Source organism: Oreochromis aureus, linkage group 7 (genome assembly GCF_013358895.1).
Source record: "Oreochromis aureus strain Israel breed Guangdong linkage group 7, ZZ_aureus, whole genome shotgun sequence".
Classification (NCBI taxonomy): domain Eukaryota; kingdom Metazoa; phylum Chordata; class Actinopteri; order Cichliformes; family Cichlidae; genus Oreochromis; species Oreochromis aureus.
The window spans coordinates 43522346-43536962 of record NC_052948.1 but is presented as its reverse complement, the minus strand read 5'-3'; the positions used below and the strand labels follow the sequence as shown (position 1 = coordinate 43536962).

At 38.7% G+C, this 14617-nt stretch overlaps 1 protein-coding gene across 1 annotated transcript; it reads left to right on the top strand.

The window, feature by feature from the left end:
• The first annotated feature begins 2329 nt into the window (after positions 1 to 2329).
• Positions 2330 to 13749, top strand: prodha (proline dehydrogenase (oxidase) 1a). Its single transcript, XM_031742516.2, has 14 exons — positions 2330 to 2763; positions 2979 to 3187; positions 5145 to 5179; positions 6687 to 6836; positions 6996 to 7060; positions 7400 to 7516; positions 7634 to 7713; positions 7845 to 7926; positions 9072 to 9164; positions 9280 to 9426; positions 10522 to 10697; positions 10783 to 10881; positions 11168 to 11256; positions 12907 to 13749. The coding sequence occupies exons 1-14, from the start codon at positions 2422 to 2424 to the stop codon at positions 13095 to 13097; spliced, it is 1875 nt and encodes a 624-aa protein (XP_031598376.1). The 5' UTR covers positions 2330 to 2421; the 3' UTR covers positions 13098 to 13749.
• Positions 13750 to 14617: the final 868 nt, after the last annotated feature.

The window sequence follows — 14617 nt, the reverse complement described above, 5'->3', positions numbered from 1 at the left end:
ATATCATTACTGCCCCCTGCTGCTGGGAGAAGTTTGTCATACAGCAAGGTTGAAGTTAATAAAGCAGCAGAAGAGCGTTATAATGCGATCTTTGCTTTGGGATGGTTGTTGGAGCAGTAGAGAGAAGATTAGAAGAACACGTGTCGTTGTATTTCTAGAGGACACATATGATAGAGTGTGAAGACAGTAGTTGTGGTAGTACAAAGGAAGTCAAGAGTGGCAGGAAAAAAATGTATGTGAATATGCACTTGACTTAGTCTGAAGAAAACGTGCCGCTTAAGTAAAAAACTACTGCAGTACTTTCCACCAGCAATTTGTGGCTTCTTCAACACATATATTTTTTTCCCTTGGCTGAATTAGTTTATTTGCCATCCAGAAAACAAATTTTCAGTTTATTATCTTGACATTTTAACTTAATAACTAAAAATTGGGTTTAGGGCTTATAGTTGGTCTGAGACTTGCTGAACTGAAATCCTGCGAAAATCACTTGAAACTGTTACAAAAAGAAAAAAAAAACAAGAAAAGGGAAATAAAATAAACAATTTTGCCCCTAACTCTGAACAAAAAAAGCCAAAAACAAGCTTCCATACTGAGAGGGACTAAAACTGATAAGTTTGACTGCTTTGTTCTTTGTTCTGTAAGGATACAAACTGGTTCTCATTTCTATCCTCTGAATTAAAAGTTCATTATTAATTTAATCTTAATATTTATATAGAGAATATCAATTTAAAATCTAGAAGAAATCTCACATTACATAAAAGCTATAAATTGATTTGCACATCATATTGTGAAATAAGTATTTGATCTTTAAGAAAAACACAAGTACCTGGTTGCGTTGCTAAGCACGGAGATAAAGTTTTTCTTAAAGCTGGTCGCCAAATCTGCATACATCTCAGGAGAGATTTTGGTTGACTCCTCTTTACAGAAACATTTAAGTTTCTTGGCAGCTGTTTGGCAACTTGAAGCTTCAGCGTCGTCCACAGATTTTCTACAGGATTTAGGCTGGATTGGCTAGCCACGTGATGACCTTACTGTTCTTCTACTTTAGGTATGTCTCCGTTGCTTTGGAATCATTATAACTGAATCACGTTTTGAATCATTGCCATGCTAACTGAGGGAAGGAGGTTACTTTTCATGTACATGCCCCCCTACCTCCAATGGCTCCTCAATGCAGCAAAGTCATCCTGTAGTCCTTAGCAGAAAAACAGTATGTTTCCACCTCCATGTTTCATTGTGGGGATGCTTTTCTTTGGGTCATACTTAGCATTTCTCTTCCTCCAAACACGGTGGGCTGAGTTGATTTCAGTTTTGTCTGACCGCAGCACTTGCTCCCAAGCCTTCTCTGAATCCTTAAGATGTTCACTGGCCTGCACATGTGCCTTCTTCTGCAGGGGGACCTTGCTGGCACTGCAAGATATCAGCTGGCACTGCAAGATATCAGCCCATACAGCGTAGAGTGTTACCAATAGTATTACCAGTATCACAACTGCCTTCAGATGATTAACAAGCTCCTCCTATGTAGTTTTGGTCTGATCCACCATCATAATCATGCTCACCCCATGAACCAAGATCTTCCATCGAGCGCCAGAATGAGGGTGACTGGTGACCATTTTATATTTCTTCCATTTCCAAATAATCACACCAACACTTGTCACCTTCTCACTAAGCATCTTGCTAATGGTCATGTAGCTCACTCCAGCCTTGTGCACGTCTACAGTCTTCCCCTGACATCCTCTGACAGCTCTGACAGCTGATGGTTGAGAGGTTGTAATGGAAGGAACAGAGTTTTTGGACAGGTGTCCTTTATGCACATTACAAGTTGTAAAGTAGTAAATAAATAGTAAGTAAATACATTAATAAAATAAATTGAATTGAGTAGCTATAATTCATTGACTGACTGTAATCTCTGTCCCATTTGGACACATAAACAATCTGTGGGAACCAAAATCCTGACTGGGTTGTAGGCGATCAAATACTTATTTCACTAAATGACACGCAAATCAATGTACTTTTAACTTTTATGTTAAGAGATTTTACTCTTTTTTCTGAGTTTTATTTTGCAAGTATATATTCTTTTCTCTGCATTAAAATGAAACGGCCATAAAATGAGAGACTGTTCACAAATTCAGCAGGGGATCAAATAACTATTTCCCTCAGTATAAGGCCTCCTGCTTCTCTTAAACCATCTGCTTCTCCTACTATAGGAGTTATATATAGCTATAGGAGTTATACGGGGAGTGTTTCAGGTTTTTCACTGGAATGAGGCCCGTGGTTCTCGCGTGATGCCTATCGAGGACGTGATGTAACAAGTGAGGCAGGGCGCCACCTCCCGATTCTGACGAGCGCGCTCATATCCAATCGGCAAAGAAGTCTGCCGGTCTCAGTCTGCGTGCAGCTCCCGCTGAGAAAGGCAAAGAAGGCATGTCGTACACTAAGTTTGTAGCACCCTTGGTCAAGGCAAACTCCGGCAGCATCCGAAAACTGCGGATTTCGCCTGCGAGATGCCGCTCAACAGTCGCATCCACCAAAACTCGAGAAGAGAAGGAGCAGCAGCAGATGGATGGCTGCACCGTGGTAGAGGCTGCGCCGGTTGAACTCATCAGCCAGACTAAAAAAACTGCCAAAGCTCCGCTGAGTAAATCCCATATCGACTTCGAAAACACACAGGAAGCCTATAAGAGCAAAGGTAACATTGAGCTGCTCCGGAGTCTGTTGGTCTTCAAGCTGTGTACGTTTGACATCCTGGTTGACAAGAACAAAGAGGTGAGTTGACGGGACTGATCGGCCCGATAACACATCCTCTGTTAACCCTACACACACGTGCGTCCAGATCAGCACCAAACCGGTGCACCGCTTCACCGTTGGCGCGCTTTGAATGTGTTTCCGCTTTTGACTCGTCGAGGTGAAAATGTAAAAGGGGCTGTAAACCACTCAGGCAGCGTAACCTGTTGTTTTTCTTGTCCCTGTCATGTTTTCAGCTGATGGATCTGAGCAGGAAGCTGCTTGGACAGTGGATGTTTGAGAAGCTGATGAAGATGACCTTCTATGGGCAGTTTGTGGCAGGGGAAGACCACAACTCCATCAAGCCGTTAATTCGGAAAAATGAGGCCTTTGGTGTGGGGTCAGTTTTGGACTACAGCGTGGAAGAAGACCTGACACAAGAGGAAGCGGAGAAGAAGGAGATGGAGTGAGTAGCAAATACACATGTAGGCTGATTTCTCTTTAAGGACTGTGGCGCACATAACTTTGCAAATGCCATATGAGACCGCGAAATTCTAGGGATCAAATAGGCGCTTTGAGTGGAAAGGTAACATTGCTTCCGCTTATAGCGGAGTTATGTGTTTCAGGTCAAAATGAGGCCCGTGGTCGTCGTAGATAAGAGATAAACCTGATAAACCTTTATATATGTGTGTGGATCAGATGAGATTTAGTGATGTTGCATGACCTTCTAGGGCAGTTGTTCAGCTCACTTAAATCCACTAAAAGAAGACCTGACACAAGAGGAAGCGGAGAAGAAGGAGATGGAGTGAGTCAAGTTTATTTTGTAAACCTTTATATATGTGTGTGTCAGGTGAGATTTAGTGAGCTGCATACCCAGGGTTGTTCAGCTCACTAAATCCATAAAAGCCAGCTGAATCAAGTTTATTTTGTATGGCACAACATCACATGGGATCTTCAAGTGTGTAACTGCACCACATCATAAAAACCCAGAGAAATCAGAAAGCTGTGGAAGAGAGATCCTCTCCATTACTTGTCTCCATGTGTGGCTGTAATAGGAGCCGCACACTAGGAAGAGCTCCAGGACTGAAAAAAATCGCAGTAATGGATATTTTAGCAGTGTTAGTACAACAAGTATATTAAAAGACTGAGAAACTGTAGTACGTGCAGTATTACCTGATTTGTATTGATATCTTTAATAGTGAATTAAGTGAGTAATTTGACTGTTAGTTTCCACAGAAGTATTTAGGTCTATGTCTCCATGCATATAGCTCATGTTTTAGAGCCTCTCCTCTCATTTTGCCTCTTCTCTTCGGCACATTAACTAACCATATGCACATATCAAAAAAACGTAGTTGTGATATTTGAAATGCTCTTGGTTAACCATTGCCTGTGTCTCTGTACTAAGTTGTCCCTCTGGAAATTATCACTTAAGTTCAAGTTATGTGTCCTACTTGAGTGTTAAAACTATTCCACTGGGCTGCACTTTGATATCAGTGTCCTCTTATCTTATCACCTCACAGACTGCTTCTGTTAGGCTTCTTATCAAAGCAGTGCAAGTCATAACATTTAATGCTTTATAATCAAACCCCAATTTGTTTGTGTTATTCTCAGGCAGTTCAACAGTGCTTGTCCTCTATTGGCTCTCTAAGACAGGCCTCCCTGCTCTGATTGGTTGAGCCAGTTTTTCAGAGATGGGATGGGCATCATTGAAAGGCCTCATGGGTTGCCATGAGAGTTGCTTTCAGGAGGCACATTGAGGCACATTAGCAAGTGTTACACAATATTCTGTGATGGAAAATAACCAAAGTGTTCTACTTAGGACTATCCCAACATGCACAAACAGAAACAGGAGGAACTAAACTGTTCTTTCTGATAAAGACCAATGATGCCTCATCATGCTAACTAACAGATTCTAACACTAAGGATATTTCTTCTGTACTTTTTTTTTTCTTTTTTTCTTTTTTTTACAAGTTCTAAAAAAAAAAAAATTCTGTTAGTTAATTTAAAAAAAAAAAAAATCAAAAATCTAATTTTTATTTTTATTTTGGTTAACTAAAATGTTCTTTCAAATCAAGTTTTAGTTTTTATTTTGGTTTTAGTTCACCTTGGTTATTTGCTTTTGTTCCCCAATGCGTCTCTCACGTCACAACATAACTTGAAAAGCAGTTCATCGTCACGGTTGCATAAGATTTCATTGTGACTTGTTAAAAAAACAAAACAGTGTCTTTTATCATCATGCAGCCTTCTATCCTTTTGAAACTCTCCAGACTTTCCACTATTCATTGTATACTGTCTTATTACTGAATAGTGTGCTGTGTTATAAAAGTTATTATTGAACTGACTGAAAGAAATGGAGTTGAGACAAGTTTGCTGTTGCCTTATATTTTTTACTGTTCTAATGACAAGTCTCTTTTTTTTTACAGTTCATGTGTTTCTGAGGCAGAGAAAGAAAGTCCAGGTATGTGTGTCAGTAAAAAACAAAACTAACAAACTTTATTTTATTTTTTATTTTATTTTGCATACTTCTCTGACTAAGAACTGCTGTTGAGTAAGCTGACAAGGCTGAGCTGCTGACTATTCAGCTGCTTCAGCTGTTCGGTAGTTTAGTATGCATAGTTATGCATCCACGTAGTCTAGTCAGGATAGTACTGGTTATAACTGGATCTTGTGGGGGCTGAAATGTCAAGTTCAACAGACACTGCGGGGTGAAGCTAGGTAGTGTTTAAGGGGTTGATATTTAATGTGTTTGTGTATCATTTACCTGTTGGCAATCACTCTGAGACAAACTTATTTTATACTTACTTCAAATGACTCTTTGTGGGAGTTAAATTAACAGTTCTAATGTGTTACATGCACATTGATTTGCAATCAGAGTGGCTAGTTTTAAATGAATAAAGTAAAGCTTGTTTTTGATATCTATTGTGTTCTCAGTAATTGTAACAAACTCAAAAATGCCCCCCTTTAGGATGGAATTCCTTCTGATGATAATCCATTCACGTTGTAGGATGAATGATAGCAGTAAAACTGCTCCTTTAAAATCAAATGCAATCAGTTAAGGCAGCATTGTAGCCATCGCATTGCTTCAGGGCTCTCAGATTTGTCAGAGCTCTCCAATGACCATCCCTGATTTTCCACTACCTCCTTTTCCTCCCTCTGATTTCACAAACACATTTGTCTCTATTACAGTTACATCATCTGCAAAGCTTAAAAATAAAACACATGCACCTCCAGGATTTTATGCAAGAGGTTTCTTGCATGCTATCTAGGTCCCGAATAAAGCTGACTTCTTTGGGGCAGTCACTGATGCAAGAGTAACAAAATCATGATTTCTAATTTTTGGCCAATATTATTTTTATATGTAAGTATGTGTGTGTTAGAATTACATTGTCTAGCCCTATGGGTTGTTTTTGCAAGGCTGCAAGTGCTTTTTCAAATTTTTTATTCAATATTTATTGATAACTTGAACAAATTTATAATTTTATAATAGGCATTTTTTAAAAACATATAGTTGTTATTAATTGTTGCATGTGTGATGATGTTCATGCAAAGTTTCGTTCAGATTGGGCCACTGGTTAATGGTCATTGGTTATTGGTCAGCCATGTTTTCAGAATCTATTTCACAAATTTGTTAGCAAGTTATCAAGAAGACAGCACTTTTCTCTGCACTGCATCCTCTATATCTGTAATGCTCCACTGCTACACGTGCTCCACAGACTATATCATGAACTATGTAATAACAACAATCCTAAATTCCCTCAAAAATCTTGTTCTTTGCACATATAGGACAAAATATGCACCGGATACCTTTGATAGACCATTATAGTTACATAGTAATGATGTACTGTTTAGGCTCTAAATCGTCTTTGTCTGTGAATTGATTATTAATCATTGGGATATCAAAATCTTGGTAAACTTGAGGGTTTTTTTTTCATGCAACAAACCACTAAAGTTGCGTCTCACTTCAGGTGCAGATCATCGTGAGAAGAAGTACAAGGCCCATCGTCAGTTTGGAGACAGGCGCGGGGGAGTTATCAGTGCACGAACCTACTTCTATGCAGATGAGGCCAAGTGTGATATCCAAATGGAGACATTCATAAACTGCATTAAAGCTTCTGGTTAGTAGTACAACTGCTGGTAAAGCACAGTTTGGGTATCATTTTAATAGTGTAAAACATAAATACTTAAAAAGTAATTTACAAAGTCGAGTATTTATTTAAAGAAAAAAATCAAATTAAAAAGAATCAAGTGACATGAGGTTTGTTGTTTCCTTTCAGGTGGAGCTTCTAATGATGGATTTTCTGCTATCAAAATGACTGCACTGGGTCGTCCGCAGTTCCTTGTAAGATTAACGTTTTTTATTCATTCATTGTTAACTGAAGCTTAGTGTCACAGGGTTTAGACTTAAGTCTTGAATGACCTTAATTTAGCAAAGAAATGTAGCAGAAGAACTAGTCTGATTACAGGAGGATTTGATTTTTTTTTACTTGATCACTTCAAGGTTTTGATCAGTAAAAAAGTAGTTTTTACATCTCAGTGTCAAAGATTAAAAGATAGTTAAACTGTTTGATTTTTTTTCCGTAAACAAGCTACTCTTGTGGTCAGTTAACCCCATTACAAACCCTAGGATAAAACTGTTGCTGTTACTTGATAATTAATATGTTGCCCTCTGTTTAAACAGCTCCAGTTTTCTGAAGTCCTGGTTAAATGGAGACGGTTTTTTAACTTCCTCGCAGCGCAACAGGGAAAATCTCAAATGACGGTTTTGGAACAGAAACTGGAGCTGGAGCAGCTCAAGGTGATATGCAAGTTTATGCTCAAATGATGTCTTCATGTCATTTTTTTTTAAGTTATTTTTAAGGTGTTCCAACCTTTATGGTTATCAATAATGAACTGCGGTGTACTTTCATTGTAGGAAAGTTTGACTGAGCTGGGTGTTGGAGCCAAAGATGACATAGAGAATTGGTTTACTGGAGAGAAGCTGGGCCTGTCTGGGTAGGACAGTCACTCATTTGTGCACAATTAGTCTCCTTTAACTGCACTCTTAATAATTCTTCATCCAAGTTATTTCTAGTTGTACCTTTATTCAGCTTTTTCTTTTTTATCTTCTCACGTCTTACTTCTAGAACAATTGATCTGTTGGACTGGAACAGTTTAATAAATGACACAACAAAGATTTCCAATCTGCTTATGGTGCCAAACCTTCAGGTGAGTCATCATCATATGGCGTTTTAGTGGTTTGGAGGGGGGAGAAAAAAGCTAGTGGATTTCAGCTGTGGCACCTCAAAGAGGTTAAAAGCTGTTTGGTTTGAATGATCACAGGTATCGCTTCATCTCTTCGCTGTTTCTTATTCCCTGTGCAATACACAGAGAAGCTGTTACCAGGCACTCCATGTTTGTTCAGCCATTTCCACTGAAGTGGAAAAGATTATCATGCTTGACTGAACACAAACATAAAGCACCCTTTGCCTTAATGCCTTCCCTACTACTTTTTGTTCAAAACCTTTACTGGCCTTACTGAAAAATTCTCCATGAAAACTCTTTGGACCAAAAAGAATCAGCTGTTTAATTCAGGCCAACTGCAAAGAATCTGTGGTGGGATTTTAGGCGAGCCTCAAGTTAGTTACAGTTAAGATCATATGAACTTAGTAAAGGTAATCTATGCTATTTTATGTCTACTGTTGGTAACAGAAATACAACTGTGTTCGACAATCAAATGTCTGTCCCTTTTTTTTTTACTTGTTCTGCAAATCAAATCACTGTGTCATTTGTGGCCTCCTTCTTTGGTCACTTGTTGTCTTATCTCTCCATTTTCACTGTGTCACAGCATTACCTTCCACATTTTAGAAGCTTAGAAAGCCAACAAATCCAAACTTTGGAGGCTTTTAAAGGCCAATGAAAAAGATGACTCCCTTTTTCTGTTAATTATTATCAACTTTTAAAGTAGATAAAATGCTTCTTGCACATGGCATTTCTAATGAATGATTTATCTGTAGCTATGTTATTCAATTTATGGTGTAATAAATGATTTAAAAAGAGCAGCTATGAGCAATAAAACTGGAAAAATGAAGTGCCAACAATAGCTTTGTTTCTCACCTTGTCTTCATCGCTTTGTGGCAATAAGTTAAATTGACTACCTATGCCTTCCCACCACAAGCAAGAAAAAGATTTTAATGCATTAGAATAGCATGTTTTGGGACTTGATTTGGGAAGTGCTCTGGGCAGCTGACAAATGTACGAAATGTTTCTGGCTCTGATGTTGAACTCTTTCCTGCCAGTCACATATAAATAAAATTTGTGGCTTTATATTAATCATAAAGTTGAGTAAATATTTTTCTGTTTTGGTTGCATAGACCGGCCATCTGGAGCCTTTGCTGAATATATTTACAGAAGAAGAAGAGAGGCAGATGAAGAGAATGCTGCAGAGAGTGGATATTCTGGCCAAGGTGAGGACACTAAGCAACCTGTACCTGCAAATAGTGTGGACAACAATGAAGGGATAGGACAAGGTTTTAGGCGGTGCTTTATGTTTTACTCTTTAATTGTTTTTGTGCACTACAGCATGCTGTAGAGAACGGGGTGAGGCTAATGGTGGATGCCGAGCAGACGTACTTCCAACCAGCTATCAGTCGCCTGACCCTGGAAATGCAGAGGAAATTCAACAGAGAAAAGCCAGTCATTTTCAACACCTACCAGTGTTACCTCAAGGTGAAACTGCAGTTTTCTCAATGAAGCTGAACTCGACTGATAAACTAGTGTGTTGTGATGATTGTTGCTACTTACTAACCTATTGAAGCACACGGAGTTTACCGATAGTGTTTTTATTTTGCAGTATTTCTTTAACTGTTTTATTAGTTAAAGCAATGTTTTATAAGAAACAGGAAGTTTCTTTGCCAGAGTGTTTTCCAAACTGTGGCACATCAGTGTGTTTACCACACAAAAATTTGTCCCAAATCTGCCAATACTACTGCCAGTTTCTCCCTCACTAATCTGTCAGTAAGTAAGGAGGTTAAATGTATTCATATCGCAGCTTCCAAAATCAAAATCTGAAAACTGCTTCACAGTATAATAAGATGAAAAGGCGTAGATAAAACAGTTACTAAATAGCACATTTGAACGGGTGGGTCTTAAGCAGTGTGCACAGATCTTAAGTCCAGTGGGAACAACTTCAACAGCTTAGGATCCACAACCTCAGAAATACATAATCTCCTTAAGTCCTTAGCCTGGACCGAGGTACCACCAGAAACATGTTTGTACTTCATGAAAATGTTTTACCTCTCATCCAAGCGGCTTCTTCATTCCTAAAACCAAATGGTGGAGAGTGCCAGTTGTATAATCCCTAGTGTGGGTTGTCGCTTAAGATTATTATTAATCATGTGCCTCATCACATGAAACAAGGTCTGAGAAATACCTTTCTTTCCAAGCTTGGACTACTGTGAGCTGGATGACTGAGAACCTTACACAGATAGAGGCACCTGACCACAGAGAGTGCTGAAAGTGATCACCACAACCTTCATCTGAAATCCAAACTTTATGTGGAGCCAGTGTAAAGAGAACAAACAGGATCTGATAATTATGACACTTTTCTTGTGATTGTTGTGATGAGGAAGATATAATTACAAGTTAAGAGCTCTCCACATTTTTTTCCTTAAATGATATGGCCTTTTATATATATTAAAAAAAACAAAAGATATTTTGTGCACAGTTTTGCATCTACAGATGTTACAGATGTTTAGCATAATTGTGGTTATCTTATGGTAAGTTTGGATGCCCTTTTAAGATTCTGTTGTTAATGGCGTTTAGGAAGCCTACGACAACGTGACCTTGGATGTTGAGCTGTCTCGGCGGGAGGGTTGGTACTTTGGTGCCAAACTCGTTCGCGGAGCCTACATGTACCAAGAGAGAGCCAGGGCAAAGGAAATTGGATATGAGGATCCAATAAACCCAGACTATGAGGCCACTAACAGGATGTATCATAAGTAAGTCTTGAATTTTTATCAAGCCCCTTGGAGACTCTGCTAGAAATTGCATAAATCCTAACCATCTGCTCCGCTGTTTGTTTAGGTGTTTGGAGTATGTGCTGGAGGAGATTGAACACAGCAGGAAAGCAAATATCATGGTTGCAACTCACAATGAGGACACAGTGAAGTTCACCCTCGATAAGTACGTTTTGTCCTTGAGCACTTTACTTGTACAGAGACAAAACTCAGATTTAGTTTGAGCATGTACAAATACCCTAAAGCTTTCATTCCTGAAGGATTAACCCTAACAGTCTGAACTCATACTTGTATAACTGCTCAAAGTGAAATATTCTTTGTAAAGCCTCCAAAGCAGCTATAGGGTTAGTAGAGAGTGGTGGGATACTATGTTCCAGCTCTGATTATGTAACAGTTCTTTAAAATGCGTTTCTCTGTTTTTTCTTTTCTTTTTTGTTTATTTGTTTTTCCAGGATGAACGAAATGGGCCTGTCACCCACTGAGAATAAAGTTTACTTTGGACAGCTGCTGGGGATGTGTGACCAGATCAGCTTCCCACTAGGTATGTTACACTCAGCACTAATACTAAAGTAAACTGCATGTTGCGAAATCACCGAGGCACATGTCATGTAGGCGTGTGGTCATGTGGTCAAAGACGTACCACTGAAGTGTTGTTCCCAGTGATGTCAATGCTACGATATCCAGACAGTCACTGACCTTAGGAATGGTGTGAGGTCATGTTGACAGCAAACACTTTGTGTTGCCAGTGCCTTTCACTTAGTGTTAGAAAATGTCACGCTAGTCCTGTCATATTAGTCTGAGGAGAAGTTTAATGCTACTCTTATTTCTGTGAATGATATTAATCATTGTACAAACAGAACATAACATTTATCATCCAGTTTCTTTAACAGCTGCTTTAACTTTATATTTTTAGACTGTTGCTGTTTAAGTCATTTGTTTGATTTTGCAGATGATTAATCCCTCAATACAAAGGAGATATCTATATCTGAGACACTCACTAAAAGAGTAGTCAGACCTCTGTGTCACTTAATCCTCTATTTTTTTTTTTTATTGCGGTTTCGCGATACGACACTGTGCACATGGGCACACTGCTCAGGATTTGTTCATGATAGTGGATATGATACAGCCACTGGTTGCTGGGGAAATTCCCCGGCTGGTTGGGAGTGGTCCCTGGTTGCTGGCTCTCACTGGGTAAAACTGGTTGCAAAAAAAGGTGCTGCACTAAAAACCTTCCAGTAATTGCTTGGATTGCCTGTGGTTTTTATTTATGTCTACTAAAACTCTCCAACTAGTAGCCGAGTGGTAGTTAAATGTAAAAGGTTCGCCTTCAAAGTAAAAGTTTTCAAAAGGTAAAGCTTTTATTTTACACGGTTTTACTTCAGCTCGGAAAACAACTGGCCAGTATTTTTAGACAAGTCCTTCACTTTCAGGCAAATAACGAATGTCACTGACTGCACTCTAGACCTGTGTGGCTCAGCTTGTAGCAGTTATTTTCCTCCAGCCTCCAGCCTTCACTCACAATCAGTCGTTGGGATGGTCTCTAAGCCAGTGTGACTGGGGCCTTATTCACTTGATCCTACATTGTCCCATGATTGTTAGCGGTCAAGTGTCTGCAAAACCTCAATTTATTAGTTTTATTGCAATTTAAAAGTGATTTATTAGGAATTTGATTCATAGTTTCTTCTGCACCATTCATAACTTCACCTTTTTTCACTGAACATTGACACTCCCCATCCCTCCCCCTACGTTGGTTAGCAGAACAGTCAAGCACACAACAGGACTTTGCCTCATCTGTGTGCTCACAACTTGAAATATTCTGGTTTAAACTGGGGTCTTGCATGATTTCACAGGACTCTTACTTCAACTGTTGTGAAACAGGCACAGTTGGACATCACGTAGATTGTGAACGTAAAGACCGTTTAATGTCCAGTCTGACTACACGAGACATTTGTGTTCCCACATGCACCTCTGTCAGCTGTTGTCTGGAAAGCTCAGGGCTTCAGTGCATGTGTGAATACAACTTGGTACCCTCTTTTTTTTGTTCACTTCATTCGTGATTGTTAGCTTAATGTATTCTTGTATTATAAACAGTATGTATCGACTGCATGCTGTTATACACCAACTCATGACACCAAATTCACACATGGTGGAGACGGTGAACACTGAATCTCCTTCTCTTACCTGAAAACAGGCCAAGCAGGTTTTCCGGTCTATAAATACGTTCCGTACGGCCCTGTCAATGAAGTAATCCCCTACCTGTCCCGCCGTGCTCAAGAGAACCGCGGCTTCATGAAGGGATCCCAGAGAGAGAGAAGCCTGCTGTGGAAGGAGCTGAAGCGCAGACTGCTGGCTGGTCAGATTATTTACAAGCCTGTTTACTAAATCACATTTGCAGACAACATGCAAAGTATTTCTAGGCATTCCACCCTTCTTGGTGTACCTCTGTGTTAGCTGCTCTTTGTAGCTGGGACTTGTCTTTCCTGGTTCACTAAACGACGGAGCAAGAAAGACTATTTTTCAGCTTTACTGACAGATATTTTAAATATTTAAGTATTCATGCAATACAGTAGTGCTGAAATATTGTAGCAGAAGATGTTACGTCACATTAAAATGTGATTATTGTGTTTGTTTAACTTTTAAACTGGCCTTGATAATTCTTAAAATCAGCATACATCTAAAAACATTTTAAAAATAACTTAATGTGTGTGTATTTCTAAATGGTGGTCTTCCCTGATAGACTGCATTGACTTGTTCAGTGAAAGATAAAGTATGTTTGAATGCCAAAGTTGGCCTACTTGTGTGCATAAAAGCAATCCTGTGCTTTTAAAAATTGTACTCTTTGCATGTTGTGTTAAGTATTGTGTTGAGTTAAAAGATAAAAGTGCCTTATGGTTATTTTAAAAAAGCCAGCATTTTTTTTTCTTACTGTACACCACTCCAAAGGGTAAACTGTTTTAATTAGGGATTATGTATGAAAACATAATTACTTTGCATTATAGCAACTTTAATTATATTAAACCTGCATACATCTGTATTCGTGTTTGTGGTTTTTAATCATAATCAGTTCTATAAAATTGTAAACAATAGATTTTGCGTCCTGGGAAAGATGATCCCTGTTTCAATCCCATGTCCAGAGACTCAAATGGAATTATTGCCATTGCCTGAGGCAGATAACTATTAATGTTTTGAAGATGTTTGCAGTAGCAAACCTTCATTCAGCCTCTGACAAAACACACAGCAAACAGAGAGACTCCGTGTGATCCATTTGAGGAGTTATTAATGTTTTGATGCTTCAGTTGTTGACATCTGCCAGACGGTCTAAATTTCACAATCGGTGAAATCGACGACGACACGTTCTGATCCATGAACGGTGACAATGTTCAAAGCAGAAACACGGGGACTGTTGTGACCTATGTTTCAAAATGTTACAAAGTCATGCCGTAGATAATTTAGCAGTTTTTAAGCAGCTTTCATTCAAGTACTACAAGAACACTTGCACTATAATATAAGCTGTGGGCGAGGTGAAATGGCATGTGGCTTTTGTGATCATGGGGAAGAATTTTACAAAGAGGTGTTGTTGTGAGCATCTTTGAATGATTTGTGTTGCCTTTAATTTGTCACCCATACAGTTTATTGTATATGTAGATGTCAAGTTCTGATGAGAGATGTTGACTTGTGTCTTCTCTTTTATTTTCTTGTTTTATTTCCTCATCACTGCTGTATCGAGATATTATGTACTTATGTAAATATATGTAAATAAATAAAATAGTTAATGTACAAAAAAGAAAAAAAAAAGAACAAGAAATGTTTGTTTGTTTTTTCTTATTCACACTGCAAATGTTTATGGTGGTCCTAAAGACTGACATAATTCAGTTCAATTCTCAAATCACTTTTTTTTCTAT

Coding starts and splice junctions, on each gene's coding strand:
- prodha (XM_031742516.2), top strand. CDS start 2,422: ATGTCGTACACTAAGTTTGTAGCACCCTTGGTCAAGGCAAACTCCGGC. Junction 6,837..6,995: donor AAACTGCATTAAAGCTTCTG/GTTAGTAGTACA, acceptor GTTTCCTTTCAG/GTGGAGCTTCTAATGATGGA. Junction 9,165..9,279: donor GAGTGGATATTCTGGCCAAG/GTGAGGACACTA, acceptor TGTGCACTACAG/CATGCTGTAGAGAACGGGGT.